The sequence below is a fragment of the Octopus bimaculoides genome, chromosome 26, assembly GCF_046866305.1.
Source record: "Octopus bimaculoides isolate indiv1 chromosome 26, ASM4686630v1, whole genome shotgun sequence".
Classification (NCBI taxonomy): domain Eukaryota; kingdom Metazoa; phylum Mollusca; class Cephalopoda; order Octopoda; family Octopodidae; genus Octopus; species Octopus bimaculoides.
The window spans coordinates 17,174,017-17,201,516 of record NC_142953.1 but is presented as its reverse complement, the minus strand read 5'-3'; the positions used below and the strand labels follow the sequence as shown (position 1 = coordinate 17,201,516).

Genomic DNA, 27,500 nt, shown 5'->3' with positions numbered 1-27,500 from the left:
GGTGTGAAAGCCTGTGACACTTTCCAAGTGTCATGGCGGCCGTGAAACTAACGGTTGCCGTCACCATACAGACAAGGAGAGCTTCCATTAACCTGTTCAATTAACCAAACAAAACAGACACAATTAATTGTTGTTATTCTTGTTGTTGTTGTTGTTTATTGTTATTATTCTTGTTGGTTCTGTTAATAATTATGTTGCAGCAGCTGCTGTTGTTGTTATTATTGGTTTCAAACTTGGGAAAGAGGCTAAGTCGATTAAATCGATACCTTAAGGATGAAAGGCAAATTCGACCCCGATGGAATATAACTCAGAACATAAAGACGGTCGTGCTCTGGTTATTGTTATTGTTGTTGTTGTTGTTGTTCTTCTTCTTCTTCTTCTTATTATTATTATTATTATTATTATTATTATTATTATTATTATTATTATTATTATTATTGTTGTTGTTGTTGCTGCTGCTGTTGTTGTTGTTGTTGTTGTTGTTGGTGGTGGTGGTGGTGGTATTAAGGCGGCGAGCTGGCAGAATCATTAACACGTCAGGTGAAATGCTTAACAGTATTTTTCCCTCGCTACGTTCTGAGTTCAAATTCTGCCGAGGTTGACTTTGCCTTTCATCCTTTCGGGGACGGTAAATTAAGTACTGACTCCTCTCCCCAGAAATTTCAAGGCCTTGTGCTTATAGTAGAAAGGATTATTATTATTGTATTTGCACAGCTTCTAACGCTGGAGATGTACTGCGGTGTCAACTGTTCACTACCAGTGAACTAAGGTAACACCCCTTATTTTTCGAGAGCCTTTCGGAGTATTCAAGAGGTTCCAAGCAGTGCTGTTTTCTGCAAGTGCTCCACCCTTATTGCAACCCCTATTTGTTCCATGTACTTCTCAAGATTTTTACTCACTGTTCCCAGGGCTCCGATAATTATTGGTACTACTACTACCGTTTTCGTTGACCACAACTGCTTAACCTCCCAAGCTAACCTGCCATATCTATCGACTTTTCTTTTTTCCTTATCGCATACCTTGTTGTCGGCTGGGCATGCTATATCTATGATCCAGCATAGTTTGCTGTTTTTCAATTAAGACTGTCTGACTTCCTATTCTCTATCTCATGGTCGCACTGAATCATAAAATCCCACAGGATCTTTGCATTATCATTTTCGATGATGCCTTTGGGTTTATGGTCGTTATTATTATTATTATTATTGTTCAGTAGTTTTATTTTTATAACGTGCTTTCACTTCACTACCGAGCGCAGCTCTGTGCGCCTTGGGTATGTGCTGTGGTTTGCTGTGATGCTCTTATGGTTACTGTATTGAAAGTGTTTTGCTATTATTATTATTATCATTATTATTATTATTATTATTATTATTGCTGTTGTTGTTGTTGTTGTTGTTGTTATTATTATTATTATTATTATTATTATTATTATTACTATTATTATTACTATTATTATTATTATTATTATTATTATTATTATTATTATTATTATTATTACTATTATTATTACTATTATTATTATTATTATTATTGCTATTATTAAGGTGGCAAGCTGGCAAAATCGACACCATGCCGGACAAAATATTAAGCGGCTCTTTACGTTCTGAGGTTCAAATTCCGCCGAGGTCTACATTGCATTTCGTCCTTTCAGGGTCGGCAAAATAAGCAAACTATGTCAGGTCTCATGCCTGTAGAAAGAATTGTTGTTGTTGTTGTTGTTGTTGTTGCTGTTGTTGTTGTTGTTGTTGTTGTAAGTCAACCATAGCTAAGCGGTGAATTAAATTCCGGATTTTTTAGGAAACCGGTGATGATGTGTGGTGAGATGAAATGACATTAAGTAAATCAAATTAAAACAGAAGAGAAATTGTCTTCCGACATGGCTGTGTGGTTAAGAAGCTCGCTTTGCAACTACATGGTTTCGAGTTCAGTCCCAGTGCGCGGAAACTACAGAATTCTGGCAGAAAAAGTTATAGAACGAAGTACGACAAATTCAGTCATATTTTTCCTTAATGGAGGAGATTAGATTGCAATCACCGATTGCAAATACCTGTCGGTATTTGCAATATTTCCCTTTGCTTTAGGAGCCCTTCGCATCGAAGATCGGTGATTGTCGTACGCTGACGAAGGGTAAATACCCAGAAACCCGGGTCCGTGCGTATCACGTCAGATCGACGATGGGAAGGATGACTTCCCTTTGCAAATACTGATAGGGCACAGAAAGTGTGTCAATAGCCAGCTGGAGGAGATGTTCTCCTGGTGCTAAAAGCTGCAGTAAGGGTTTAGCCGCATTTAAGTGGCAAATATACTTCACGCATATATATATATATATATATATATATTATATGGATTCTCCCGTCGGTTTCGACGTATGAGGATCTGACAACCTACTCTTTCTTTGTCTGTTACGATTTGCCAAGAAGCCCACAGATGCTGCAAGTATGAGGATTACAGGTCGGTGCAGGTGGTTTATTTGCAGCCGCTTTATATATATATATAGATATATATATATATATATATATATATATATATATATATATATATATATATATATATAGGTGATGACTAGATAAGCTAAGTATAGCAAACACATAGCAGTGCTTTTTTTCTTTTGCCAATCGTCTCTCGAAGAGACGGGTAGCTGTACTTGCTGTGGCATCTTCCTGTGACGGGTCATCGATTGCACACCCACACATTTTTCATATATTATACGCAAATTAAGATTTTTGCTTAATGCTTGGTTTCCTGCAACAGCTGTCGAGTTAAGATATTGCGCATTTCCTTTGTATTTTATTCTGTATACATTGTGCTCTGTGTAAATATATATATATATACATATATGTATATATGTATGTATGTGTTCACACGCACACATATACACACATACATATTTATATGTATGTGTGTGTGTTTCTCACGACCTAACCGCTTAACAATTACTTGACAACATGTGTTGGTATGTATATATGTATATATGTATGTGTGTGTATGTGTGTATGTATGTGTGTATGTATGTGTGTATGTATGTGTGTATGTGTATATGTATTATGTTTGTATGTATGCATGTATGTATGTATGTATGTATTATGTATGTATGTGTGTGTATGTTTGTATGTATGTATGTGTATATGTATGTATGTCAGGTCACGTATAAGGCTCTCATAAGTGCTACTGGTAACATGTAATCCAGTACAACTTGTTGCATGGTCGGGTTGCCGGCGACTAAACTGGCACCCCCACCAGGCTACCCTGGTGAGGTGGGTTGTTAGAAACCCAGCAGGATTAAAAACAAAACCTGTCGAAAGCTCGGATGGACCTAGTGCAGGCTCAATGGTTATCTAGCAATAGCACGGGTACGCAGAAATTCCGGGATGGTGTCCGGCGTTCTGAAAGACCACTGGGAGTGAGGCACTCCTCAGCTTTTGTTGAAGCATGTCTCTAGGAGAAGGTCACTCTGATATAAAACCAAATATGCAGGGAATGGCATTGGACATTTTGGGGATCTTTGGTTTGTGCTAGAGATCACAGCCCTCCCACATCCCTGAGCCTGCGACTCATATTGGCACTAGACATCTTGCTCTGGCTTGTCTCTGGATAATGTCAATAAAGTGGAGAGGGTCTACGAGGTGTTGTGCAAGCCTCATTGGACCTAAAACTCAGCACAAGCATTGCCGACCTCTGCTCGACATATGCGTTTTTTGTTTTTCCTATATATATTTGTCTTATTTTTAGTATATATATATCTTATTTTTAGTATATATTTTCTTCATTTTTAGTATATATTTATATATTTTTAGTTTGTTTTTTTTTTATTCGGAAGTCCTGCGGCGATGGAAAGGTGATGAAGCATGCAGACCTGACGGGTTGGAAGCATGTAGTCAGCGACATGCACGTAGGCGGCCCATGCTAGATATAAAGTTGTATCCTTGTCGCCCAAGACAGCGGTAGGATTCGGTTGCTGCATGGGTGTCTGAGCAGCTCCATTTGGAGAGGGTACTGCTCACCCGGAGACCGAGGAGGTTCTGGAAAAGGTGAACCAAAAATTGCCTGTCTTTCCACACTGGTCAGTTTAGCGCGACTGACGGATGTCCACTCTGCGCTCGAAAAACAAAGAGTCTTTTATTTATAAAATTTGGACGGAACTTAAACATTTCATGTTGGAATGTACGCACTCTGTTGGACAACAAGAGTGATTGTAGGCCTGAAAGAGGCACTGCACTTGTTGCTCGTGAGCTGAACCATTATAAAATTGATATAGCTGCACTCTCAGAGACTCGTATAGAAGGTGATGGTCAGCTTGAGGAAGTAGGAGGTGGATACACCTTTTTTTGGAAAGGAAGGCAGAAGGAGGAGCACAGAGAGGCTGGTGTTGGTTTTGCAGTCCAATCTGATATCCTTAAGAAGTTGGAAGAGCTCCCTGTTCCTATAAATAAACGTATAATGACGCTACAGTTGCACTTGAAAGGTAAGCGGTTTGCTACCCTAATAAGTGCCTATGCACCTACTTTGACTAGCTGTGATGAAGATAAAACAATGTTTTATACCCAGCTGAGAGCCATACTTAGAAAAATCCCCAATTCTGATAAAGTCATTCTACTGGGGGATTTTAATGCCAGAGTTGGAACAGACTGGCAAACATGGAACTCTCTAGGACGTTTTGGAGTAGGGAAAATGAATAGCAATGATCTCATGCTACTGGAGCTTTGCGAAGAACATGGACTTTACATCGCAAGCACTCATTTTATGCACAAAGGTGATCACACAACAACATGGATGCATCCAAGGTCCAAAGTTTGGCACTTGCTGGATTATGTCATCATCCGCAAGCGCGACATTTATGACATTTGTAATGTCAAGTCCTTCCATGGATCGGAATGCTGGACAGACCACAGTCTGGTGCGAGCAAAGTTCCAAATGGTAATTAGAGTAAAAGAGAGAAGAGAACCAGTCAGAATTCCTCGCCGTCTAAATGTCCACAAGGTATATGATGTTGTGGTTAGGAAAGAACTTCAGACTCGCTTGTCCAGCATTGAAACTGCTGCAGCATGGGAGGATTTTCGAGACCACGTTCTACAATGTGCAGCCGAAACCCTGGGATATGTTGCTGCCAGACACAGAGACTGGTTTGACGAAAATGATGCTGAAGTTCAGCGACTATTGGTGGTAAAGTGCCATGCTCACAGTGTATTGCTACACATAGAACTGTCTACTGTGCAGTGAAGTCTAGCACTTGCCCACTATAACAGTGTAAAATCACTACTGCAGCGATCTCTCAGGAAGATGCAGAACACTTGGTGGGAGGATCTTGCTCGTGATGTTCAGGCTGCTGCTGATGCAAATGACAGCAAGAAGCTTTACCATCTTATGAAGCGAGCTTATGGACCTAAGAGCTCCACATCAGCTCCTTTGCTTTCCAAGGAATCTTCCACCCTGTTTACTAAATCAACAGAAATCACAGGTCGCTGGATCGAACACTTCTCTGAACTCCTAAACTATGAGTCAGTTGTGGATGAAATAGTGATTGATATTATGCAACAAAGACCTATCATTGGCTCCTTAGACTCTTCACCCTCAATAGATGAAGTAATGACATCAATAAGTAAATTGAATCTTAGTAGGGCACCTGGAAAGGATGGAATTTGTGCTGAGGTCTTGCGATTTGGTGGTAATTACATCACACAGTCTCTTCATGAACTTATTAGTGCAGTCTGGAGGGATGGTGCAATCCCTAAGGACTGGAAAGATGCAATTATTCTTCCTCTATATAAAGGAAAAGGAGCCAGAACAACGTGTGGTAACTACAGAGGTATTGCTCTACTATCAGCTGCTGGCAAGGTTCTGGCAAATATTCTTCTTACTCGTCTGAATGGGTGTCTCGTAAATGATGTCCTATCTGAATCTCAATGTGGCTTCTGATCTGGTAGAGGGACAATGGATATGATCTTCACAGCAAGACAGATGCAGGAGAAGTGCTATGAGCAGAATATGGATCTTGTCCAGGTATTCATTGATTTAACAAAGGCCTTTGATACTGTAAATAGGGCCTTTCTATGGAAAATACTTGGCAAACTTGGGTGTCCAAATCACTTTGTATCTATAATTAAATCATTTCATGATGGGATGGAGGCTTGGGTCAATGTTGGTGGTGGCATGGCGGGATCCATTCCTGTAGAGAATGGTGTCAAGCAGGGTGACATCCAAGCCCCAACTCTCTTTTCTTTGTACTTTGCTGCTGCTTTTACTCATGCTTTTGCTAAGGTTAGCTCTCTGGGAATATATGTCAGATATCAATCTTCTGGCCGCCTCTTTAATCTTCGCCGATTTGCTGCCAATTCAAAGGTTCTCCAGTCTATTATTCGTGACCTCCTTTATGCAGATGACTGTGACTTAGTCACTCATACAGTGGATGACATGCAAATACTCATGTATTGCATTTCTGCTTCTTGCAAGGCATTTGGACTTGGCATTAGCCTGGACAAGACTATTGTAATGTTCCAGCCTGCACTAGGAAATCCATATGTAAAACCAGCTATCTTGGTTGAAGGAACAATTCTGAAGGTAGTAGACAAGTCTGTCTGCCTGGGCAGCACACTCAGGCGTTCTTGCTCCCTGGATGAGTAAATATCTTTCAGGTTGCAGAGAGCAACTAATTCCTTCTGGTCTCTTCCGTCTCGTGTCTGGTCCCAGCATGGCATAGCAAGGCAAACAAAAGTTGCTGTGTACCGTGGATATGTACTGACATCGCTCCTCTACTCATGTGAGATATGGACTCTGTACAAACGTCAGGTAAGGGTCCCTGAACGCTTTCATCAGAGATGTCTCAGGCACATTCTCAATGTTGGCTGGACCTCAAAAATTTCAAACACACAGGTCCTGAGGACAGCTGATATCTTGAGTATTGAGGCGATGGTGCACAAGCACCGGTTACGTTGGACTGGACACCTTATTAGAATGAAGGATAGCAGGATTCCTAAGCAGATGGTATATGGAGAACAACAAATGAATGGAAGGAGACTCCGGCAGAAACCAAGGCTGCGATTTAAGGACTGTGTCAAGTCCTCATTAAAGGCCTGTGATATGCAGGACACTGACTGGGAGAACAATGCCTGTCATCGCCACGGGTGGAGGAAGCAGGTTAAGGAGGGGATCAACACTTTTGAGAGAGCACGTATCCAGCATGAAGAACTCAAGCGAGCTGCGCGAAAGCGCACGGCTCGTATAGTGAATGGGGAAAGCTTGGTCTGCAATGTTTGCAGTCGTGTATGCTTGTCAAGAGCAGGGCTCATTAGCCACCAACGGAGCCGCAAATGCAAAATATAAGTTAGCCCTAGAGCGCACAATGTTCCTGAAGGTCGGCAATGGTCTTCCTCGGTCACGAGTGGACGGCCATCATATATGTATGTATGTATGTGTGTATGTATGTGTGTATGTATGTATGTGTGTATGTTTGTATGTATGTATGTATGAATGTGTGTATGTATTATGTGTGTATGTATGCATGTATGTATGTGTGTATGTATGTGTGTATGTATGTGTGTATGTATGTGTGTGCACGTATGTATGTGTGCATGTATGTATGTGTGTGTATGTATGTGTGTGTATGTATGTATCTGTGTATGTATGTATCTGTGTATGTGTATGTATGTGTGTATGTCTGTGTGTATGTATGTGCATCAGTGAGTGTGTGCTTGAGTGTGTTTATATGTCCGAGTGTGTATGTGTATGTGATTCTCTATATCAGTGTCTGCTAGTATATGCATGTGTGAGCGTTTATATGGATACATGAGCCTCTATGTGTGTGTCTGTGTGTGTATGTGTGTGTATGTGTGTCTGTGTGTGTGTGTGTATGTTTATAAGAATGCGCGAGCCTCTGTTTGTGTACGTGTATGTGTATGTGTGTGTGTGCATACACATGTGTATGTGTTTGTTGCTGCTTATACGTAACTTTACGGTTCATTGAAATCAAACGAAAACCTACCTGATGACTATTGATTTCTTATTCAGGTGAGCCATCCGGTATTTGGTCAGTCGCTGGTTGATGAAATTAAATGTCGCCCCGAGAAAACCTCCGATGATGGCCATCAGTATGAATATAAGAAGGTCTGTAATATTCCACAGGTAACAGTCGGGTCCTGCATTATTGGCACACTACAGCAAGAAAATAAAAGGGAACCCGAAATATATATATATATATATATATATATATATATATATATATATATGTGTGTATGTGTATATATGTATGTATGTATACACACATACATACGTTTACATCATGTATATGCTTATATGTGCATGTTATATGCGTGCGTCTCTCTGTATGTATATGTAAATATATAGCTATACATACTTACGTGCATACACTTGTGTGTGTATGTTGATGTATGTATATATACACATATACACATATATGTAGGAACTTGTATATACATATGTATATGCTTGTATGTATGTATGTATGTATGCATGTTTAGGGTGAAACAGTATCACAGTAAACATGGTTAGAAAATATTTTTCACTCTGTATATAAGTGCGTCTGTGTGTATGTGTATGTGTGCGTGTGTGTGTGTGTGTGTGTGTGTGTGTCTGTGTCTGTGTCTGTGTGTGTGTGTGTGTGTGTGTGTGTGTGTGTGTGTGTGTGTGTAGTATTTTGAAGTAACACTGTACAACAGCGTCGTTAAATGCGCGGAATGCGATTAGGTTTGATGTGATGACGACAATATCAATACGGGTACCTACTCTGAACAGACCAAAGTTGATGAGACCGGGTCGGTAGAAATAGCCCCAGGAACTGGAGGATTCCAGACCAGACAGGAAGAAATTCAAAGAAAATGTCGCCGCAATGGAACAGAAGAACTGAAAATATGATAAACGTGTTTAGAATAGAACATTGTGATTATAAACATGTTTAGGACGGAATTTTGTGACGGTTGCTGTGTTTAGACAGCAAAAATGTAACATCAACAGTAAACACGTTTAGAGAGGAGCAATGGGTCCGTCAATGTGTTTAGAATGGAATAGTGTTAACGAAGATGATGTGTTTAGGATTGGACAGTATCAGGGCTGACCTGTTTAGAGGGATGACACCGTCATAGCCAACGTATTTAGCTGTGGATTGAATGGTAGACATGTCATCCCTTTCGGTCGAAATCGACCTGATTAGGTGAAACGGTGCCACAATAAACATGTTTAGAGAAGGACTATGAAATACGTAACGTGTCTTGAATAGAATAGGGTCAAAGAATGTGATGTGTTTATGATAGAACAATGTCTAAGATTACATGCATAGATGGGGAACAATATCATAGCTGTTGTGTTTAGCTAGAGCAGAGTCAGAGTTGAGGTGTTTAGGATAAAATAATGTCACAAGTAAATACTCTGGAGCAGTTAATGTGTTTAGAGTGGAATAGTGTCGGCGACGATGATGTGTTTAGGATGGACCATGTAGAAGTTGATGTGTTTGGGGGAGCAACAGTGTTACAGTTGATGTGTTTAGGTTAAAGCTATAAACACGTTTAGAATGATGCAATGGAGCAGTCAACGTGTTTAGTGTCAATATCATGCATGCATAAATACATACATAGATGCTGTTACAAAGCAACCGTGAAAGTCAATAAGACAAATCTAAAATAAAAAGACAACAATTGCAGCGTGGAAGGTGTTTATAAGCCATTCAAGAAACACACAAAAACCATTAGATTCACTTCAACATTTAAATTTAATTTGCCAAAATATTTTCGTCGCTTTGAGACCGGGATCTGTTCACTGACAAAATTCTTGTCCCATTTTGTATTATGTATATATGTGTGTGTGTGTGTGTGTGTGTGTGTGTGTGTGTGTGTGTGTGTGTGTGTGTGTGTGTGTAATTACATATAGAGAGAGAGAGTGAGAGAAAGAGAGACAGACAGACAGACAGACAGATAGACAGAGAAAGATAGATAGATAGATGATCCAACTATCTATACACACAAACATGCATACATATGTCGTGTGTGTGTGTGTATGGATATATATATATATATATATATATATATATATATATATATATATATATATATATATATATATATATATAATATATATATAATATATGATATATATATACACATATATGTATACATATAAATACATGTATATATATATGTGAGTGTTTATATATGTATGTATATATGTATATATGTATATATATATATATATATACACATATATATATATACAAAAATGCACATGCATATATACAAATATATTTTATACATACAAACATATGTGTATATTATACACACACACATATTTACACACACATATACATATGTATACACTTAGGCACATACGTAGGTATTTACATACACACACATATACCCAAATCCAATTCACTTCCAATTCACAGTGAAAAGGCATGAACATCACAACTACACAATTCCCCACCACCACTACCATCCCACCTTCTTTTAAACCTGACATTTTGAGACCATCAAAACTCAATTACCGTCCTCCATGTTAGATCTTGATTCCAAAACGAAGACCCTTCCTCCAAGCTGAACAGTACCCCGCCAATTGGGGCCCCGAAGGCCGCTGAAAAATAAATAGGCAAAACACAAATTATTCAAGAGTTGGAAAATGATCGAGTGGAAGAGATGAATGAGGGATAGTTATATTGTAAATAACATGACCGCAGCTGTAAAGCTGAAACAAGTTGAAGAGTTAAAAGTGTATATAAAATATATATATATATATATGGATCGATCGATCTATGTATGTGCATGTATGTATGAATGAATGTATCTTTTATGTGTATACAGGAATGCATGCATGCACACATGTATGTACGTATGCATTTTTTTATTATTAAAAGATTAAAATTCTTGATCACAACTGCCCGACAAACGGGAACGTGAAACTCTGAGTAGCAGGGTTTTTTTTGTGTCTGATGTTCTTGCAGCTTTAATAATAAAAAAAAAAGCGGGATGAAGATGCATGTATATACATACACATATATGTATGTGTATATATTGTAATTTAATCCGGAATAAATATGCATGTATATATATACCGGAGTAAGCACATAAATGTGCAACAAGGTTATATTTCTGCTGCTTTTAAATAAAGTATATATATATATATATATATATATATATATATATATATATATATATATATATATATATATATGGATGTGTGTGTGCGTGTGTGTGTGTGTGTGTGTATGTGTGTGTGTGTGTGTGTGTGTGTGTGTGTGTGTGTGTGTGTGCGTGTATATATGTAATTATGAGTGTATATATACTTTTCTCCCTGTATTGCGTGTTCGTTTCTTTTTTTGTTTTGCATCTGTTATTTTATTACAGATCTTCGGTATTCCAGTACGATTTTTTACCACTCTGTTTCGCATTTAGGTACTTATTCGCATGTATGTATGTATGTATGTATGTGTAAGAAATATCTCAGAGTAGCCAGTGGCATGTGTTTGAATAACAGATGAATACAGGTGTATCAAACAGCTTATAGTATAAACTCGTGGTTTGTTAAAATTATTTCCACATTTAGACCATTTGTCGTGATTGTTAAAAGGTAATTGAGAATAACTCCATATGAGGAAGGAAGAAAACCTCAAGAATTTCCCCAAAGATGATACGATGTTAAGGAAAAGGACTTGAGATAACAAGGAGATAAAAGGACAGTCGTGTTTCTGCCTTAATAGGCGTCATTAGCATGACAGTTGTCTCAAGACAATAAACCTTTTCTTTATTGACATACATACATGCAAACATACATACAAACAGATAAAAGAAACCAGCTCGTGGATGATACGAACCTGCGACTCCAGCTGCCGCTCCGCCAGATACAAAATCCCTTTTGTCTCTGAAGAAGAATGGGAACATGCCTTTATGTAATTAAATCCAGAATAAATATGCATGTATATACATACACATATATGTACGTGTATATATTGTAATTAAATCCAGAATAAATATGCACGTATATATATATATATATATATATATATATATATATATATAATTTTTCAAAGTAAACTGGATCTTTTTTAAAACGGGGGCCACATTTTTCATTAACGAAACACTTTGAAACTTGGAACACTGGTAGAATGTGTCATATAAAACATCTTTTTCTCTTAGTCTTCTTAAAAAAAAAAGAAATCCATAAATTATTCCATGTTAAAGTTGTCGTATTTCTGTAATTTCAACCAATCACTGACGTCCATTCAGCCGATATACATTAAGTGCCGACTACATAAACAAACGATTCTGAAACAATTAACCCTAACCCTAACCCTAACTCTAACCCTAACCCTAACCCTAACCCTAGGGTTAGGGTTAGGGTTAGGGTTAAAGCAAATTTAAAATGAAAAAAGCAAATAAAACGAAGAATCGTTTGTTTATGTAGTCGGCACTTAATGTATATCGGCTGAATGGACGTCAGTGATTGGTTGAAATTATCGAAATAAGACAATTTTTTACATGAAATAAATTCGAATCCAAAAATATTTTTCTGTTCTATAACACAAAATAGATAAGTATACGAAGTTTGAAAGTCTTTCGGTACCAAAAACACTACGTAAAACATTAATGAAAAATGTGGCCCCGTTTTAAAAAAGATCCAGTAAACTATGTAATCATTACCAATATAGCAGGAGATTTCACCGCAAAAAAATCTAAATTAGACTCCTTATATGTTTGACTTAAACTTTACGGTCAAATATAGCTTTATACAGAAATGTTGACATAGGAATAAATAACATTGATATGGATATTAGCGTCAAATCTCTCTCTTAAATGTAAAAATTTAAAACATTGGATATATATATATTTATATATATATTCACATACATATGTACGTGTATATATTGTAATTATGTTTGTATATATACTTTTCTCGTTGTATTGTGTGTTCGTTTCTTTTTTTTTTTTCTTTTTTGCATCTGTTACTTTATTGCTGATATTCTATATAGATGAAGCTATATCCTTTAATCTGCTGGGTTTTTTTTTACACGAAATGAGAAGATACATGGCGGAAGTGTTATTTTAACGATTTATATCCATTTATCAGCCGAAGAGACACACCTGCACCATCGGATGCTCCTGAACTAGTTGTTAAGTATCCCACTCGTGAGGGATCGATGTTAGATGTGTCGAAACAATCGTAGTGATTAATAAAAATTCTCTTATCTACCTTATGTCATTATTTATAGCTTTATGCGTGTGCTTCGAGATGTTCCAAAAAAGAATTAGTTCACCTTGTCTTGAAAGTTTATAAAATTCTTATAAAGTCAACAATTTCTTCTTATGTATACATACATACATACAAACACACACACACACACATACACACATATATATATATATATATATATATATATATATGTGCGTGTGTGTGTGTGTGTGTGTGTTTCCCCCAAAAAGAATAAGTATGTATGTATGTATGTATGTATATATGTATGTGTGTGTGTGTGTGTAATATGTATGTATAGGCCGGGAATTGATTAGAGGACATAAGGTAGATAAGAGAATTTTTATTAATCACTACGATTGTTTCGACACATCTAACATCGATCCCGAGGCTATAGGAGAAGACACCTGCCTAAGGTGCCATGCAGTGGGACTGAACTCGGAACCATGTGGTTGGTAAGCAAGCTACTTACCACACAGCCACTCCTGCGCCTATTCTATGATTACAACCGTATAATGCGTCACTTTTAAAGAGTGATCTTTGAGTAAGATTGGGTTGTTATTTCTAGTGACTCAAGCGGCCACTTTATGGATCCTTCGATTCCTTCCAAAATTTTAATAATAACCCTTTCTATTATAAGCACACAAAGTTTGCTGAAATTTCATCGACTCCACTACTTGATCTGTATCAACGCCGAAAGGATGAAAGGCAAAGTGAAATTTGAACTCGGGACGTAAAGCCTGAAAAAGTATGGCTACGAATTTTATCCGGCGGAATAAATATTCTGCCAGAGCCCATCGCTTTTCATAATGTATAATGTTTAGGATTGAATTCCGTAGAAATTAAGTTATGTATGAATTGCTTCCCTTGACAAAAGAGGGTATGATGTAAGGGAGGTAAGTCACAGTTGTTATCCTTCATATCAAATATTACATAAAAATATGTACAAGATTTCAAAACGGCGACCTAGCAGAATCGTTAGCACGCCGTTCCGAGTTCAAATTCTGCGGAGGTTGAGTTTGCCTTTCATCAAAAGGAGTTGATAAAATAAGTATCTGTTGATCCATGGGGTCGAGATAACTGATTTTAGCTTTTTGCTGGTCTTCTGCCAAAATTTGAGACCAATATATACATGATTCTGTATGCATAGATATACATACTTGCTTTGAAGCTGTCCTTCAGACGGCATTCGGGTTAGCTCCTGCAGAGGGTCCCTTTGAGGCCGTCAGCGCCACTATCGGACCGCTTCGCCGCCGTCTACCCTTGTGTAACGTAATAGACTCGGACACATTCATTGTATATGTATCTCCTGGTATTAATTATCCGATACCCCCATTCCAAACCCCCACCCACCCGATATATATATCCACACACCCATACCCACACACTCAATACTTCATCCAAACCCATACCTAAACCCTATCTCCCATTAACTTTCGGTTCATTCAACATTTAACATGAATTCCATCTCATCTCTGTAACAGTGTGTCGGTGTATCAAGCCTTGAATCGCTTTCCGCCAGCTTTGCCGATAGAGACACAGCTAGTTTCTAGTTTGCCTTACAGCTTCCTATAAGACTTACAGCTAAGTTTCTGGCCTTGAAGCCGCCCTTCAGGCGACATTCAAGCTAGCTCCCGAGGAGGGCCTTTGGGAGAGTTTGGAAGCACAGTTAACTCCGTGAAAGTGTCGCAAATTTTCATCGTCAGAATAAAATGAAAGAAAAAAAAGAAACATGGAAAATAGATCTTTCCTGTCTCAACATCAATATGTAACAGGAACAAGAAGAGTAGTTTCCCACCTAGACATAAGTTTCATAAACTACAAAATATAAATATCCACACAACCACACCTGAAACGTACCCGTTATAACCCTTTATCTTTATTTGAATGTACGTGAAGGTATCTAGAATGCCCAAATTTATTTCTGCAAATGTGTTAAGCACTGATGCTGACTATAGTTTAATCAATAAGCATAGGAACAAAGTAAATGCAGTAAAACCAGGGTGGAGTTCAGTGGGGCCCCATCTTAGTGGACCTTCAGAAATTGAACCTTATGATATTACCTGGGAGTTCACGGTATGAAATTCATTGTTATTGCTCCGATTTGGTCGCCAATGCCATAGATTTGGTTTGAAATGCAGTAAAAATAAGGGGTGGTCAGTGAGGCCCCAGTTAAGCGGTCCTTTAAAAAAAATAGACCTCCTTGTGACATTCTCTGAGGTTAAGGGTGTTGTTGGTTTGAGTTTCGTTGTCCTTAGACCAACGGTCTTGGAGGAGTTAACGACCATAAAAACGTAACAGACAGAGAAACATCACTCAAAATATGTGTGTGTGCACATTTAAATGTATAGTATCGTACATATAATGTTATAAGCTTGCATTTATATATATATATATATATATATATATATATATATATATATATATACGTATGTATGATTTTACATGCATACATACATATACGCATGAATGCTTTATATATAAATTTATTTGTTTATTTATTTATACACGCGCGTTCACTCATTTCAAGAAGGTTCGATTTTTGTGTTTTGATCGTGTGTGTGAGAGAGAGAGAGGGGGGGGAGACCGTAAGTAAACTTATATTCACCTGTCAGTTCGGAAGAATGAATATTGTAAATCCATTGTTCTGTAAGCGATACTCTGGAACTGGAGAGGAAAGAAACCAAAATATGTGAAACGAGTGAGTATAAAAGGGGGGGAGTATAACATTGGTCAGTACAACAGGAGCAACTGCAAGGGGGGTGACTGTAACGGGGGTGATTGTAACGGGGAGCGACTGTAACGGGAGTGGCTGTAACGGGAGCGACTGTGATGGGGGTAGTTGTAACGGGAGCGACTGTGACGGGAGTGACTGTAAGAGGAGTGACTGAAACCGCAGAGGTATTGAACCCAAGATTTCGTGGTCACAAACCGAATATCTTAATTACACAGCCAAGCTAGATAGATAGATAGATAGACAGACAGACAAGACAGACAGACAGGCAGGCAGGCAAGCAAGCAGGCAGACAGGTGATGGTAGTAGTCGTCGTCGTGAGAAGAAGAAGAAGAAGAAGAAGAAGAAGAAGAAGAAGAAGAAGAAGAAGAAGAAGAAGAAGAAGAAGAAGAAGAAGAAGAAGAAGAAGAAGAAGAAGAAGAAGAAGAAGAAGAAGAAGAAGAAGAAGACAAACAACAACAACAACGAGGAGGAGGAGCAGGAGTGGGAGGAGCAGGAGTAGGAGGGGCAGGAGTAGGAGGAGCAGGAGGAGCAGGAGCAGGAGGAGGAGGAGCAGGAGGAGACTGCGAATAGCCAATACAGACCAGCACTGTCCAAGAGCAATCAGTAAAATACTATAAATGACCGGAACTGCCCTGGGCTGAGCTAAAACATTCATAATGACCAGAGTTAACAAGTGGTGAGTGAAAAAAAGAAAGAACAGATGGAAATAATAATAATAATAATAATAATAATAATAATAATAATAATAATAATCCAAGTTGTCCAAGCTAAAACCAGCTGACCATCAATGTAGAATTGCTATTCAATGTAGAGCTGACCAGCGGTTAGCAGAAACCTACCTGAGGCACACCTGCTCCTATAATGGCCCCACTGTGAATCATTGGCCCTTCTTTACCAACAAACAAACCTAGAAAATAAGTACGAAAGAGTTAATGTTCCCGCGCGCGTGTGTATATGTGTGTGTCTATGGATAGACAGACAGGCAGACAGACAGACAGACAGACAGACAGACAGACAGACAGACAGACAGATAGACGGTCAGACAGACAGATAGATAGATAGATAGATAGATAGATAGATAGATAGATAGATATGTTTCTTTATTAGACACACAGGGCTCAACATAGAAGGGACAAAATACAAATGTAGAGTTTTTCTTTTCGAGGGGGGGCGAAAAACAAAGCAGAAAAAAAAAACAAACAAAAGTGGGGACAACGATGGAAAAAGAACATCGCAAAACGTTTGGGGTATTTACAAAAAATATGAAATAATACAGAAAATTCCCAATAAATGGGGAGGTTATCCGTGGAAAGAAAAACCTACGAAAAGACCACGGTAACCTCGGTCCTTAGTGTCACAGTTTGTTAAATAAAATTTCTTTTATTTATGCAAGAAACGTAAGTAACTCTCTGTTTACAAAATTTTAAAACGTTTTATAGAATCATGGTCAAGGTGGCTTCGTCATTTATATGTGCCATTCTTGCTACATGTATCCATCTTTTTTCGAAACATTTGCTAGACAACACTTGCCTCTCTACTCTCACCTTCCTTTTCAAATGATACTTGAAAAAGTTGATGAGAGATTGACCAGAGAGGAAAGTATTTGTCTCTAATCCTTTCAGACGCGTCCACCAGATGCATTCTTTCGCCATAGCCACAAGTACGATAAATACAACTCTTCCTTCCCGTTTAAAGGAAGGAGGCGTGACGATATTGACGATAGACTCGGTTGATAAACCAACTCGTCCCACACGTGACAGCAGTCGTTCGACATAAGCCCACAGTTCCGAAATGGTTGGACACTGCACGAGTGCGTGCAGAACGGTTTCATCGCTCTGACCGCATCTATAGAACCGTGTCTATAGAACTTATCCCGAACGGGTAGCGCCTCTCGGTAACACTGCCAGGCCAGGGATCTCTGGAAGTTGTCCATAGGTCTCGGCCCGAAAGTCGTTCTGAACAAGCGGGTCAGGTATTCCTCGTCGACGCCTAGGTTCGCCCCGAGATCGTCGTCGTACCTGCCCTCCACTAATCCCCTATAGAATGACTTCGTTGTGATGCAGCCGCTCAAGGTCGACCCGGGACGGCAAAGTTGTTGCAGAGCAACGCGACACTCACGGTGCCATTCGCCATTCCTCGGCCTCTTTTTGATCCACGACTGCAGCTCGGTCATGGAGACGAGCTGCGGGAAAGCGCGTCGCACAAAAGGTGACCACACCTGCTCACCGTCGTCTACGTAGAGCCGGAGATGTCTCAGTCTCAGCGCATGTCTGCGCATCATCAACCACGGCATGCCCAGACTTCCTTTCAGCGGGTGTTGGCAACAAACGGATCGCCTCACCATCGGAACGCTTCCTTTCCACAAAAAGCGGAAGAGGATGCGCTCCATTTCGGTGATGGCGCGATCGGGACAAGGCACGACGGTCAGGCGGTATTCGATGACGGACGCGATGTACGCGTTCGCCACCTCCGCCCGACCTTTTAGGGACAGCTTCCTCTTGGACCATTGCCGACAGAGAGTGGCCACCCTACTCGTTATCTCTAGATAGATAGATAGATAGATAGATAGATAGATAGATAGATAGATAGATAGATAGATAGATAGATAGATATGTTAATGGTGAACAATGAGAATGAGTACTTAACGCCACATTGGCGGGTAAATACTTTCTTTATTTGTCGACTTTCAATACTACCTTAGGTTTCCTGCTCTATAATTCGCAATTTTCAAGTTTTCTGGAAATCGGTTTCCATTTTAGATTTGGCTATCGAATTCAAAATGAGAGAGATTACCATCTTTCTTAAGTCGAACACTTGAAAATCTTGAATTATAACACACGAAACCTAAGGAAATGCTCAAAATCCACAAGAACACACACACAACACAAACATACAGACAGACAGACAGACAGAATTGATGAAATTACCAGTCTCTTACCTCCAGCCACACTAAACAACACTCCAACAGCCTTGGATATCAAAGTCCTCAATCGCACCACTCGTGGGATTCGAACGCCGTTCAAATAACATTTGATTTCCGGTATTCCTGATCCTTTAGCAACGGGCTGAAATAGGGATCAGAGAAAGAGAAGAAAATATTCAATACATGTAGTCATTCGAAACGGAAAGCTTGTGCGAGATATCTCAAGTGGCCCGTTTATTCTGAGTCGGTGTCGGGGTTCGGTTCGCTACTTGAGGGTTTGCTCGGAATGTGGATCACATAAACAGCCGACAACTGATGAAGGGTCGTTCTTTATGTTACTTGTCTTGTTTTTCCATTTGTTTCTTTCGTATTCCATGTTTTCGAATTTCGTATTTCATGTTGCTTACGGTTTGCGACGTCTTGTACCCATATATGCATATATATATATATATATATATATATATATATATATATATATATATATATATATAAAACTTACTGTATAAAGGTTAACGCGTGCGTTCTGTCGTGATACAAACAATATATGAGTATATGCTTATATATGTACATGTATGTACAGACCTTCATCCACATGTACATATAGATACATAACTGGGTACATGACGTGGCAAAAGAACATGGACAAAATGATAAACAAGGTACAACAAACAAGCAAGCCACATAGAAACATCTCCTTCATCAGCTGCCACCATTAAAACATGTTCTTTTGCCACGTCATGTACCCAGTTATGTATCTATATGTACGTGTAGATGAAGGTATGTACATACATGTACATATATATGCATATACTCATATATTGTTTATATATATATATATATATATATATATATATATATATATATATATATATATATATATATATATATATTATTATTATTATTATTATTATTATTATTATTATTATTATTATTATTATTATTATATATACCCTTATGATTTCAATCCTTAATTTACGTACCTTATTAGTAATAATTAGTAATATCAATTATCTGAGGCGAAAAGCAAAGATTCGGAACAATATTAAATTTTACCCTTTTTCATTCCCATCAACGCTTGGATATTACTAACTCAAATCCAAAGTGGTCTAGTGGTTACGATTCCGCACGATCAAAGCGGAAACCGGGGTTCAATTCCCCGCTTGGGAGGATTGCTTATTTTTTTTATGCTTTTCACTTCGGGGGTTTTGTGCGCGCGCGAGTGTGTGTGTGTGTGTGTGTGTGTGTGTGTGTGTGTGTGTGTGTGTGTGTGTGTGCGAAGATAGTGTAAGTTATCGTTTGTTGATTCCCCAAAACGTACAAACAATTTGTTTACTGATCCTTTTAAACAAGAGATCGTGCTCTTGTCAGATTCCTGTGGGATTCCTGTGGGATTAGCTTTGACTGAGAAGTCACACAATACAGCCTAAACACCACGGTGTCCATTTGCATCAGTACTCTCTCCCTTTCCACACGAAACCCAAAGTCAAAATACGATTTTAAAAAATACTTAACAGGCGCAGGAGTGGCTGTGTGGTAAGAAACTTGCTAACCAGCCACATATGGTTCCGGGTTCAGTCCCACTGCATAACAACTTGGGCAAGTGTCTTCCACTATAGCCTCGGGCTGACCAAAGCCGTGTGAGTGGATTTGGTGGACGGAAACTGAAAGAAGCCTGTCGTATATATATATATATATATATATATATATATATATATATATATATATATATATATGTATATATATATATATATATATATATATATATATATATATATATATATATATATATATATATATATATATATATGTCGTATATGTGTGTGTGTGCGTGTCTATGTTTGTCCCCCCCACCACCATCGCTTGACAACCGATGTCGGTGTGTTTACGTCCCCTAACTTAGTGGTTCGGCAGAGACCGATAGAATAAATACTAGGCTTACAAAGAATAAGTCGTGGGATCGATCTGTTCGACTAAAGGCGGTGCTCCAGCATGACCGCAGTCCAATGACTGAAACAAATAAAAGAATATTTGTTCCAAAAGAAAAAAAATTATAAGTTTAAAAAAATAAGTCTTCCCAAGCGGGGAATCGAACCCCGGCCGCCGCGGTGAGAGCGCGGAATCCTAACCACTAGACCACTTGGGACAGCTGCTAAGGGGCTGCTATTTATTCCTCTAATATTCTGATGCATTGTTATATTTACCTGACTCGAGTTAATTGAAGTAAATTGTTATATTTTATGGTCGGTTGATTTTTACATTCTTGTAATGCTTCGGCCGTTATATTGCAGCCATACAAGAGCATTGTCTTCAAGGGCTCTTGTTGATCATCACGTTGACCCCCAAATTTTAAGCAGTTGTCAGTTTTTTCCATAAATCTTTCAATATCTCACCCTTTAAGCTATTTTTTTTATCCAAATTAAAGCGTGATCCATTTGAGTTACTTCCCTTGACTCATTACAACACATGTTGTTACCCCTCACGCTCCCATAGTACTGCAACTACTGAGTCCGTATTGTTGTTGTTGTTGTTGTTGTTGTTTGTTTGTTCCTTCCCGGGCCATGCTTGGCTCATAAAGGCCGGTTTCCCTGTTTCATTGGCGTATAAGTTCCCCACCTGGACGGGACGCCAGTCTGTTGCAGGTAAGCTGCTAGATGCAGGAGGAAAGAGTGAGAGAAAGCTGTGGCGAAAGAGTCAGCAGAAGTTTCGCCATTACTTTCTGCCGGACCCGCGAGGAACTTAGGTGTTTCACTCATAAACACACACATCGCCCGGTTTGAGATTCGAATCCACCAAACCTCGACCGCGAGTCTGCTCCTCTAACCACTAGGCCATGTGTCTCCACGTTGATGGGTACATGTAGGGAAATCCGTATTAAAAAAATATGCAGCCTCGCAATACGATCATGTAAACGCAGGCAATAGTCAGTGTATTGTGGGTAGCTAAGCATAGCGAGAAGTCGCTAAGGCAAGATTTTGCTGTACAAGCAGAATTTTCGTGCTATCATAGATCAATCCGTGATAAACGAAACATGGTTCACAATTGAGTGTACCGTGTAATCTGGGATCTGTGATGAGTGAATCTGTGTTAAACAAGACCACTTGCATAATACTGTTATACTGCGAGGCGATGAGCTGGCAGGATTGTTAGCATGCTGGGGTCGATCTAATCGACTGGCCCCCTTCCCCAAAATTTCGTACCTTGTGCCTTGAATAGAAAAGAATATCGTCAGAATCTAACTCTTTGTTTTTAATCCAAATTAAAGCCTGTGATCCATTTTGAGTTACTTTCCTTGACTCATTACAGCGCGTGTTGTTACACCGCATACCCCCATAATGCTACTACTACTGATTCCGTGTTGATGGGTTATATAAGTCAGACTTACCTCGTACAGTGTCAGACAGGAAGCTAAGGAGACAAACAGCACATCGAAGAGTAAGAGATAGACCAATGATAAAGCCAAGCACCCCTTCACACTGCAGTCTTCTATTGCTGGACACATCGAGGTTAAGGACTATAGCAGCGGTGATGATGAGCTCTAACGCTGTGATTGTGGTTATGCAATGTAGTGTGGTTGTAAGGGCGACGAGCGAGCCGAAACGTTAGCACACCAGGCGAAATGCTTAGCGGTATTTCGTCTGCCGATACGTTCTGAGTTCAAATTCCACCGAGGTCGACTTTGCCTTTCATCCTTTCGGGGTCGATTAAATCCCTTTGTCTGTCCTTGTTTATCCCCTCTATGTTTAGCCCCCTGTGCGCAATAAAGAAATAAATACAGTGTGGTTGTGTAGTGTTGTTGTAATGTGGAGGTCGACTAAATGACGAGGACAAACACCCGCTTTGAACTGCAGTCTTCCATTGATATGGATACAGTGTGATTGATGAAGGACAGTATGTGGAGGTGGTGGTAGCGCTGGCGGCGGCGGCGATGGTGGTGGTGGTAGTGGTGGTGGTGGTGGTGGTGGTGGTGGTAGTGGTGGTGGTGGTGGTGGTGGATTTGGTGGTGCTATTAGTGGTAGTAGTGGGTTACAGTATGGTACACAGTGCGCTCGTTCAAAGGAGCAGATACAGGTTATAGTAACGGTCAAACAACCAGAGGGAAATTATGTAACAAGCTGACATCCACCACAGATAACTAACCATGTTAAAACAGAGGAAGGGGACGGGCGTTCGAATATCGTAAGAAGCAGCAGAAGTTAGTTTTGCTTTATAGGTTGTTGTTGCTGAGTTTTGGTTGGAGGCTGAGTTTTTTTTTGTTTTGTTTAGTTTTTTGTTTGTTTTGTTTTGGGGGTTTTTTTCAGAGGTAGGTAGAAATTCTTCTACACTTTGCAGATCATTCTCTCACGGTGGCCATATTGTGGTGGTTGGTGTCCAAACAGATGTTTGAGACGATAAATAAAGGATACATTTGTTGATGGTTGAAAACTTCCAGGAATTCAACAATTTCACAATGTTGTCGATGAATAGAGCGACCTGGAAGAGTAAGAAAAACAATAACAACAAAAATGGATTCAACAACGACGACGTCTTTAATAACTGCAATAAAATCGGTTTCCAATTTTGGCACAAGGCCAGCAATTTCGGGGGAAGGGATAAGTCCATTACATCGACCCCAATTGATATTTATTTCATCGACTCTGAAAGGAGGAAAGGCAAAGTTGCCGAGCCTGAAGTTGCCTTTCATCCTTTCGGGGTCGATAAAATAAAGTACTGGATGGGTTAAGAATTTCGATGGTATCGACAAGTACCCTCCCCTCAAAATTAAGATAATAATAATAATAATAATAAAAATAATAATAATAATAATAATAATAATAATAATAATAATAATAATAATAATAATAATAATAATATGGGATATGCCAATACACACAGATACACTCTGGGATATGCCAATACAGATAGAGAAATTAAGGCCAATAGGCCAGATATAGTTGTCAGAGATCATGAAGGAAAAAAATGCTTTCTAATTGATGTATCAATACCAGCAGATGACAACGTTTCCCTAAAAGAAATGGAGAAACTTTCAAAATACAAAGACCTGGAAATAGAGGTAACTCGAATGTGGAATCTAAAAACAGAAACAATTCCTAACATAGTAGGGGTCTTAGGTATAATAAAAAAAATATTCAGACAAATACATAACAAAAACACCAGGACTTACAAATATATATAACATACAGAAAATTGCACTACTGGGCACTGCACACATCCTACGCAAAACACTTTCAATACAGTAACCATAAGAGCATCACAGCAAACCACAGCACATACCCAAGGCACACAGAGCTGCGCTCAGTAGTGAAGTGAAAGCACGCTATAAAAATAAAACTACTGAATAATAATAATGAGAATAATAACGGTTTCAAATTTTGACACAAAACCAGTAACAGCGATCGATAGTCAATGCGGCAATATAACATGGCAGTCCTGGTTTAGGACTAATGTTGGCTGTAATTTAGCCCCTGGAGACATCATCTCCAGGTGGCTATTTGATAGCATGTTTGACAGAGATTGTCTCCTATTACAACGTTGTACCAGCTTAAGACGGCATCAGTAATGTCAGCCATATCTCTTCGCCAGAACAAGACCAGGAAGAGGAAGAGGAATAGTCTGGTTTAGCCCACCATATAACTTTGTTGTAATTACAGGCAAGGCCTAAAACTTTCTAACTCTCTAAGAAGATAACACTTCCACTGACACACAAATACGATTAACTTTTCAATAATCACAACATTAAAGTTAACTGTTCCTGCCTGGCCATCATTGCTTCCCAGATCATATACTACATTACAACCAAAAAGACACACGTGTGTGCATATATGCACATAAAAGCATATATATATACATGTGTGTGTGTGTGTGTGTGTGTGTGTGTGTGTGTGTGTGTGAAGTGAAGGCGTGTGGTTTACTGGTCAGAGTATTTGGTTCGCAATCGTAAGGCGTTGAGTTCAATTTGCAGCATCGCGTTGTGCCCTTGAGCAAGACACTTCATGTTACGTTGCTCCAGTCTATTCAGATGGCAGAGTAATTCCTGTATTTCAAAGAGCCAGCTCTGTCACGTTCTGTCACACTGAATCACCCTGATGACCCTCGTTAAGAGAAAGCATGTCTGTGGAGAACTCAGCCACTTGTACGTAAATACATGTTTTATGTCCAAGTTCTTATTTATAAAAACAACTTCAGAATAAAATAAAGGTTTACTCAGAACATTTTCGTGGAGTGCTTTTAACAAGGGAAACGTTGACAGTAAGTTTCGGCTCACTCGCCTTGAAATGAAGGCAAGTGGGACAAAACAAACCATCAACCATCCTACTTACCATCGCTGTTAGAAAACCAACAAAAAATGTGACGACCCATTTCACAAGTTCGATTCTTACTTCCGGCTGTAAAAGAGATAAAGCTAATTAAAAGACTGAACTGCACATTGTTTTGTACTGTAACATATTTGTGTTGGTCTCTGCTGTGCCATGCGGTTGTGTTACACTGCACAGAATGTGGCAACCAAAAGAAGAACCTCCCAGAACCAGCGTTCCTGATAAACGTTACGACCGCAAATGCAAGGCGTTCAAATCACAATGGAGTGAGTAGTAGTAGTAGTAGTAGTAGTAGTAGTAGTAGTAGTAGTAGTAGTAGTAGTAGTAGTAGTAGTTGTTGTAGTAGTAGTAGCAGCAGCAGCAGCAGCAGCAGCAGCAGCCACAAGTAGTAGTGGTAGTAGTAGTAGTAGTAGTAGTAGTAGTAGTAGTAAGAGGAGGTGTACTTACGAATCTTTTCTGCTTCTCCTGCAACATGGCTCGATAAGGTTTGTTGAAACAACAATCGTAGTCGAGACTCTGGGGTGGAAATAGAGGAAATAACAGAGATATTAGTGGGGTGGAGGAATGGGTGGATTGGAGAATAGGGGGGGGTCTGAGTGAGTGGATGGATTGATGGATGGGTGAGTGGGTGAGTGGGTGGACGAATAGATGGATAGAGGAATGGAACGGCAGGTGGGCTGATCAATAGGGGGACAGAAGTGGTTGGAAAGGGTGGATGGGTGGATGAATGGACGGATTGATGGATAGCTGGATGGTTAGATATACATATATATATACTGCAGTTATCCTTTTGCATTGTAGATAGAAAAACAACAACAACAACAACAACAACAACTTCCATGATGCCAACAAGAGGGACGACTGGTGGTTACTTGACCTACAAAAAATAGCACCTAAATTCCTTCAACTCACAACTTACCCATTCACAAAAAGGAAGGACACATTTCACAATGTAGTCCTAGATATACAAAATGTAAAACCTGATATGCAGAAAGGATGGATAGTCTAGGATGGATAGTCGAGGGTGGAACAGCTGAGATCTACTTAATCAGGGCTGGCTTCTGACTAAAAAGCAACAACTAGTGCTGCTTTAACCTTTCAGCAAACTAAGTACGTATTAAGGGCTTCAAGGGAAGTGGGGCGACATACCACAGAAATGGTAAATGGTTTACGGCACAAAAGAAATCACTTTAAACTTGCTAAAATAATACTAGTTTCAAATTTTGGTACAAGGCCAGCAATTTCAAGGAAGGAGTTAAGTTGATTATATTGACCCCAGTACTCAACTGGCATTTATTTCATCAACCCCGAAAGGATGAAAGGCAAAATCGACCTTGGCGGAATTTGAACTCAGAACGTAAAGTTGGACCAAATTCCGCTAACCATTTTGCCCAGCGTGCAAACGATTCTGCCTTAACTTGTAGAATTAATATTCAAAGTGGTTTATATGATCGGGAATATGGTGTCGAAGGGCTTATGGTGTCATAGAGAGGATCTGATCAAAGGCTTTGCGATTAAAAAAAAAAGGTCAGGGAAAAGAATAAATTTTCAAATACAAAATGAAATTATACAAAGATAAATATTATTTTCCATTTTACTGATAGTTTTGTTTCATTTTGGAAAATAAAAATTCATTTTATGATCTGTGATTGTTTATATTTTGAATTACATGTATACGGAGGCCCCAAACCCTTTTAAATGCGTAGGGCTACTATGCATCTTAATCCAGCCCAGGCAACAACAATAACAACGACAGCAGCAGCGGCAGCGGAGGTGTCGGCGGCAGCAACAACAGCAATAATGACCTGGACAATAGAGTCAACAACAATAATAATCCCTTTTTTTTACACAAGGTCTGAAAATTGAAGGGAAGGGGCAGGAGACGGCACTGACACCATATCTGATTGGTACTTTATTTTATCGATCCTGAAAGGATGAAAGGCAAGGTCAACCTTGGCAGAATTTGAAATCAGATTGTTAACCCGGAAAACATGTTGCTATGCATTTCGTCCGGCATGTTAACGATTCTGCCATCATCATCATCATCATCATCATCATCATCAAGCACCAAAACCACCACCACTAGCATCATCATCATCATCATAGTTGCCATTGTCATCATCGTCACTACAAGCAGCAGCACAAACGCCTCCGCCGCCACCGCAGCCACACCGTAATGACAGTTCCCCCAAACGTACCTCGTAGTCCTTGTTAGCCAAAGAAGGATCTTCATTCTGGGACAGCTTCCTCAGCCGTAACAGGACATTCTGAAAGAAGAGAAATTACGAAAGAGACTAATATACAACCATGTGCTTTGTGTATGCATGGTAGGGGTGTGGGGCGAGGATAG

At 39.3% G+C, this 27,500-nt stretch overlaps 1 protein-coding gene and 1 non-coding gene across 2 annotated transcripts in view; both read right to left on the bottom strand.

Annotated features, from left to right (window-relative positions):
* Positions 1 to 27,500, bottom strand: part of LOC106874849 (H(+)/Cl(-) exchange transporter 6) — a 77,733-nt gene that overhangs the window by 44,839 nt on the left and 5,394 nt on the right. The window contains exons 2-14 of the mRNA XM_089342541.1: positions 27,349 to 27,417; positions 25,598 to 25,666; positions 25,154 to 25,219; positions 23,240 to 23,306; positions 22,219 to 22,325; positions 18,852 to 18,978; positions 16,753 to 16,820; positions 15,785 to 15,843; positions 11,804 to 11,850; positions 10,481 to 10,566; positions 8,734 to 8,850; positions 7,973 to 8,142; positions 1 to 92 (exon numbers count right to left, since the gene is read on the bottom strand). The exon at positions 1 to 92 is cut by the window's left edge and continues 2 nt beyond it. Coding sequence (XP_089198667.1) covers positions 1 to 92; positions 7,973 to 8,142; positions 8,734 to 8,850; positions 10,481 to 10,566; positions 11,804 to 11,850; positions 15,785 to 15,843; positions 16,753 to 16,820; positions 18,852 to 18,978; positions 22,219 to 22,325; positions 23,240 to 23,306; positions 25,154 to 25,219; positions 25,598 to 25,666; positions 27,349 to 27,417 — 1,144 coding nt within the window. The remainder of the gene's footprint in view (positions 93 to 7,972; positions 8,143 to 8,733; positions 8,851 to 10,480; positions 10,567 to 11,803; positions 11,851 to 15,784; positions 15,844 to 16,752; positions 16,821 to 18,851; positions 18,979 to 22,218; positions 22,326 to 23,239; positions 23,307 to 25,153; positions 25,220 to 25,597; positions 25,667 to 27,348; positions 27,418 to 27,500) is intronic.
* Trnae-cuc (transfer RNA glutamic acid (anticodon CUC)) lies at positions 20,908 to 20,979 on the bottom strand. Its single transcript has one exon. It is a non-coding gene; the product is annotated as a tRNA-Glu (tRNA).